Source organism: Mobula hypostoma, chromosome 16 (genome assembly GCF_963921235.1).
Source record: "Mobula hypostoma chromosome 16, sMobHyp1.1, whole genome shotgun sequence".
Classification (NCBI taxonomy): Eukaryota; Metazoa; Chordata; class Chondrichthyes; order Myliobatiformes; family Myliobatidae; genus Mobula; species Mobula hypostoma.
This window is the reverse complement of record NC_086112.1, coordinates 31,864,279-31,870,811: the sequence shown is the minus strand read 5'-3', so window position 1 is coordinate 31,870,811 and position 6,533 is coordinate 31,864,279. Positions and strand designations below refer to the sequence as shown.

At 44.7% G+C, this 6,533-nt stretch overlaps 1 protein-coding gene across 3 annotated transcripts in view; it reads left to right on the top strand.

Annotated features, from left to right (window-relative positions):
• The first annotated feature begins 4,896 nt into the window (after nt 1-4,896).
• Nucleotides 4,897-6,533, top strand: part of cep120 (centrosomal protein 120) — a 95,646-nt gene continuing 94,009 nt past the window's right edge. For all 3 annotated transcript variants that reach the window (XR_010020593.1, XM_063068718.1, XM_063068717.1), the window contains exon 1: nt 4,897-5,102. Coding sequence is in view for 2 of the 3 variants with exons in the window: in XM_063068718.1 (XP_062924788.1) it covers nt 5,054-5,102 (49 nt within the window). In the remaining variant the exon portion in view is untranslated. The remainder of the gene's footprint in view (nt 5,103-6,533) is intronic.

Sequence of the window (6,533 nt, the reverse complement as noted above, 5' to 3'; positions counted from 1 at the left end):
GTTTTGTGGCCCCTTGTGGCTTGTTATTTTTGCAGTCTATTATAAAAGTCATTAAAGTTATCACTCATCACTGAATCATCTTCACTGCTCTGCACTTGGGTCAAGCCTCGTCAATACTTCCTGACGGGATGGATGAAGTGATGATTGACCCAGCAGAGTCAGCAAACCCATGCCAGTTATCTGCCTCCCTCACAGCCCTGGATTCTGGTGTCCGATGATTCGATGGGTCCCCAACCCAATGCTGGAAATTCTTGTCCCAGTGTGTCTTACACTTGGAACTTCAGCCATCTCTGTACTCTGCGGACTGAGTCAGAATTGCCTTTGTCATCTCTCTCCTAAATAATAATAAGTGGTGAGAACATGAGATAATAAGATAAAGACTCCTTAAAGTGAGATCACAGACAAGAGAAAATCTGCAAATGCTGGAAATCTAAGCAAAATGTTGGAGGAACTCAGCGGACCAGACAGCATCTATGGAAAAGAATACAGTCTATGTTTCGGGCCAAGACCCCTCATCAGGACTGGAGAAAAAGAGGATGAGAAGTCACAGCAAGAAGTTGGGGGTGGGGTGGGGAAGAAGGTGATAGGTGAAACTGGGATTGGGGGGAAGGGGGAAGTAAAGAGAAGTTGATTGGTGAAAGAGATACTGGGCTGGAAAAGGGGGAATCTAATAGGAGAGGTCAAAAATCCATGGAAGAAAGATAAAGGGGAGGAGCACCAGAGGGAGACGATGGGCAGGTAAAGAGTTAAGGTGATGGAGGAAATGGGAATGGGGAATGGTGAAGGAGAGGGGGGCATTACTGGAAGTCAGAGAAGTCAATGTTCATGGCATCAGGTTGGAGGCTACCCAGACAGAATATAAGGTGTTGTTCCTCCAACCTAAGTGTGGCGTATCGCGCCATGGACTGACGTGTCAGAATAGGAATAGGAAATGGATTTAAAATGGGTGACCACTGGGAGATCCTGCTTTTTCTGGCGGACAGAGTGTAGGTGCTCGGAGAAGCGGTCTCCCAATCTACGTCATTTCTCACCAATATACAGGAAGCCACACTGGGTGCACCAGATACAGTAGATGACTCCAACAGACTCATAGTTAAAATGTCACCTTACCTGGAGAGACTGATTGGGGCCTTGAATGACTGTGAAGGAGGAGGTGTAGGGGCAGGTGTGTGTCCAGTGCTCCCGGTGTGGCTTCCTGTATATCGATGAGACCCGACATAGATTGGGAAACCACTTCACCGAGCACCTATGCCTAATCATCTCCCTGTGGTCACCCATTTTAATTCCACTTCCCCTTCCCATTCCAACATGTCAGCCCACGTACTCGTGATAAGGCCACACTCACTTTATATTCCATCTGGGTGGCCTCCAACCTGATGACATGAACATCGATTTCTCAAACTTCCGGTAAAGTGTTCTATAAATAAAGTTTATTGTTATTATTATTATTATTATTATTATTATTATTATTATTATTATCTTCTCCCAATGAGGACCAGACAGGAAGGTGCACCCCTGTGCCCCCTTCTCAAGCAAATTCAGCTCTACACAGCACCATTATGGAGAAGCTCCTCGCCATTAAATGGGCCATGGAAGAATGGAGATGGTGGCTGGAAGGAAAACCTGAGCCCTTTCCGATCTGCACTGACCACCAGAACCTCATATCCGTACAACAGACCAGCCAACTGAACCCATGTCAGCCTTGCTGGGCCCTCTTTTTTGAGCAATTCAACTTCACCGTCTCCTACCAACTTAGCTCCAAGAACTCTAAGGTGGGTGTCCTGTCACAACAGTCTTGTCTTGCACACTGCTCATACCCATCAGATCATTACACAGGGCATTGAGGCAGAACAAGGCAAAACAATAACAATGCAGAATAAAGTGTAACAGTTACAGAGAAAGTGCAGTGAAGATAAACGATAAAGTGCAAGTTCATAACGAGGTAGATTGTGAGATTAATTCATTGGACTAGGTTACCAATTAACACGGGGGAAGAAGCTGCCTTTGAGCTGCTGGGAGGCGCTTTCAGGCTTTTGAATCTTCCGCCTGATGGGAAAGGGGAGGAGAGAGAATGTCTGGGGTGGATGGGGTCTCTGCTTATGCTGGCTGCTTTCCTGAAGCAGCAAGAAGTATAGACAGAACAAACACAAGGAATTCTGCAGATGCTGGAAATTCAAGCAACACACATCAAAGTTGCTGGTGAACACAGCAGGCCAGGCAGCATCTCTAGGAAGAGGTACAGTCAACGTTTCGGGCCGAGACCCGGACAAAGGGTCTCGGCCTGAAACGTTGACTGTACCTCTTCCTAGAGATGCTGCCTGGCCTGCTGCGTTCACTAGCAACTTTTGATGTGTGTTCCATGGAAGGGAGGCTAGTTTCCGTGATGTATTGAACTGTATCCACAACTCTCTGTCCACAATAGCCATCCTAAGCTTCCGGTTGTATGTGATTTCAATTCCCCTTCTCATTCCTACACTGACATGTCCACCCTTAGCTTTCTCCACTGCTAGCGTGAGGCCCAACACAAATTAGAGAAACTGCACCTCAAGTTCCACCAGAATAGGTAGATAGATACTTTATTGGTCGCAAAGGAAATTACAGTGTCACAGTAGCATTACAAGTGCACAAGTATACAAATATTAGAAGAGAAGTAAGAAAGAATAAAAAATAAGTTACCACAAACAGTCTAACAGGAGGGGTCATCACTTCCCCGGCTATATGTTGACCCATTATAGAACCTAATGGTCAAGGGTAAGAATGACCTCATATAGCACACTTTGGACTAGCACAGTTGTCTTAGCCTATTACTAAAAGTACTCCCCTGTTCAGCCAAGGTGATATGCAGAGAGTGAGAAATGTTGTCCACAACTGCTACGATTTTCCGTTGGGTCCTTTGTTCTACCACGGCTTCCAGTATGTCCAGTTTGACTCCTATAACAGAGCCAGCCTTTCTAATCAGTTTATTGAGCCTGTCGGAATCAATTGTGTTGATACCATTGCCCCAGCACACACCGCATAGAAGATTGTTCTGGTGACAACAGACTGGTAGACCATGTGAAGGAGAGGTCTGCATACTCCAAAAGACCTCAGTCTCCTCAGGAAGTAGAGACAACTCTGGCCCTTCTTGTACACAGCCTCTGTGTTGGTGCTCCACTCAAGTAGGTCAACTGGGTGCACGCCCAGGTACTCGTAGGACCCTGTAGTCTATAACCCAATGGTGTGAACATTGAATTTTTCAGTTTCACATAACCCTCCCCTCTGGAATCTTTCACCCCACCCCCACCCCTCCTCTTCTTCTGATAGTACTCTGGTACTCCCATTTTTATCCACTTACCATCCAACCCCAAGGTACACCTCCCACCTCCAGCTTCCAATCACCCATTTTCATTTCCATCCCCTGTCCCCTGACGGTTCCATCCATTCATTACACACACATTTAATCCTCTGTTTCATCTACCATTTCCCTCTCCCCGAATGGTTCCCATTGTCATCTTCCTTACTTATCAGATTCGAACACTGGTAACCTTTGTGTTCCTGCTTAACTCCACCTTCACCTCCATTCCAATCAACACCTCCACCTGCTTTTCTTTTTGCCTACCTCCATTCATCATTCACATGCCTCTGTATCCTAATTCCAACCTGCCCCTCCTGTACCTGACTCAGTCTACCCATCACCCTTTACCCTTCCTCAATCCACCAATCACCTCTCGCTCCTGTCTCACTACCCCCCTTCTTTATTCTTGCGATCAATGTTCCCTCTAAGGTGCGTATGTCTGAGCATGCACACATCTTTTGCTACTAGCACACAAAAGTTTGTCACCCTCTACCTCGTAGGCATATTAAGTATATCCCACAATACAATACGATAAAGGAAAACATTTCCTTTTCCAGTTTCTGATGCGGTCAGTGTGACAACGTGAATTTTGTGATGATTTACCTGCAGATTTTAGAACTGGTTTATTTATACTACTTTTACTGAAGAAGTTATTGATTTACTATGTCGAATTCCAAAGAAGCAAAGGGTGTGTAGTGCAAAAGAACTGCAGTTCATTTAAAGCAGAATGGCTTAATGAAATAGTAGAAACTACTACACAGAAAGCTCATGAGGTCAGGAACATGCAGCTACAAGGAATATTTATGTACAATACACAAACTGGTGTTACCTGTGTGTATTGTCAGGATGTAAAAGTTGCTAGAGAATTTGCAAGTGTGAAGAAATGGAGTGATATTTGGAAACTTGACTTTTTAAAGTGTCATTTAGCAAGCAAATCACATACGGGTGGTGTGCAAAAGCTCCAGCAAGAAAATCCTTCATTACCTGCTACGTATGTTGTGTGAGAGTGCAGATGAATGAGAGCAAAAATGATCAAACCCAGAGGAGATCTAAGTTCTTATCCACAGTGTTTTATTAGCTGTTAAAAAATACCTCTCTATATAAAATTCAGAGCGCACTTTGCTGCCACTGGGCCAAGAATTGCACAGCACAAAGTTTTTGCGTACACTGGACATTGCAAATTAGAGGGAACATTGCATACAATCTCCTCTCTCCACTTTCAGACCTGATGCAGGGTTCTGAGCCAAAAGATTTACAATTTCTTCCACACCCCACCCCAGATGCTGCTCAACACGTTGAGTTCCACCAGCAGATTATTTGACACTCAGAATTTTGGATCGTGCCTGACCGGTGGATTTTCTGCACTATTGAATGCAATTTTTATCAATGCACCCAAATTGTAATCAAATGCTACGCAATTATGTAAGATTAATTGAGTGCGGGACGAGGTGCAGAATCCTCCCAGAGAAGCTACCGCCGACAATGCACCGGTGGCCCTGCTGGGGGCGCCTGTGGGAACGCCAACGCAACTTCCGTTTAGGCCGCGACTGTTGGGACCGGAAGTTGACTTCTTTGAACGCAGAGGCGGCAAAAGATGGTGCAGCAGCGGGCAGTTGAAGGCCGAGGGGGCAGGGCGGTGGGGGGTGCGGCGGAGGTAGGGCAGCCGGCATTGAGTGACGATTGACTTTTAGCTCGGTACGCGGAGCGTTTCGCCGCACGATGGGTGCCAGGTCGGAGCAGCTGTTGATCGTCGTGTCCGTCCTGGAAGGTAAAAGGGGCACCAAGAGCAGGCAGGGAGCCCAGCCGCAGTTCACACCTCCTTGCTGCTTCCGGGATCATGATCTGACAGCTCCCCACCAACACCTTACCCCTCGCTTTCTCCGCTCTCAATTGCTGGCCCTTCCCCCCTCCCCCCTTCACTGGATCTGCCCCCACCCCTTTTAAAATGTTGGCACCATCTCCTTTGCTCACTGTTGTCGTGTCGGGCTACCTATTTACTGTTTGCTTCTTGTTACTAGCTCTGCAAACATTTTCCCCTTGTTGCTGGATCTGTCTCCCCCCCCCCCACTTTTGTTTCCTTTTCATGAGACTTGGATCGCTTTGCCCCTCCATCCCTACTGTCTACTTTGTTTCGATTACCTCTCTTTACCTTGCCTTCATAGTTTTATACCTAATCCTATGGTCATAAATTCTTTTTGTCTCTTCTCCCCACCTTAGCTCTTGCCCCTGCACCTCCCTACCCCCAATTGAAGGTTTAGTTCTTCCGTCCAGTGCGGCATTTATACTTTTTTTAGAATACCCCTCCTGGGCAATGTGATTCACTATGAATTTTCCTCATTAACATTGTTTAGAAGCCTCCTGTGAAAGTTGCAAATACTATTTCATAAAAGTAATTGCATTCAAAGTATTATCAAAATTTCCCATGTAAACAATGCAGCATTCTATTCAAATGCAATGTTGGAAACAGATGAAGAAGTTAAATAAAAATTACATTAGTCTTTAGTAAATAAAGTGAATAATTTCTGATCTCTTCAAAGCTACCCAACTCTTGCAATTGACGGTATCATGCTGCTACATTTTACTGATTTCTAGACATTGAGGTCAATTTTTGTTAGCGGCCAAATTTGGCACTTTAATCCATGCATGCTCTGTTTTGAATGGCTAGTTTACTGCATAGTCCACTGGTCTATTATGAATTTCCCCACAGATTGCAATTATCTTTAGCAATTTGAGCTGTGATGCTGAAAGAAAGTAATAATGAGCACTTGTCTGTAGTTGTTAGATGATGCAGTTTGAAGTTTTTGAGCAGTATGCTCTATTTATAACAACTTCATACATTGCACTGATGTTTTTTGAATCAATCAGGTTTAATATCACTGGCATTTGTTGTGAAAATTTGTGTTTTGTGGTAGCAGTACATTGCAATACAAAATAATAAAAAAACTGTAAATTACAATAAGAAATATAGATAACACCATTACATTAAGTATTGCAAAAAGAAAGAGAAAAAAATAATGAGATAGTGTTCATGGTTCCGTTGTCCAGAAACCTGATGGAAGGAAGATGCTGTTGGTGAAATGTGGAGTGTGTGTCTTCTTGCTCTTATACCATCTCCTTGTTAGTAGCAATCAAAAGAGGCCACGTCCTGGGTGATGGGGTTCCTTACTGATGAATGCTGCCTTCTTGAGGCATCGGCTTT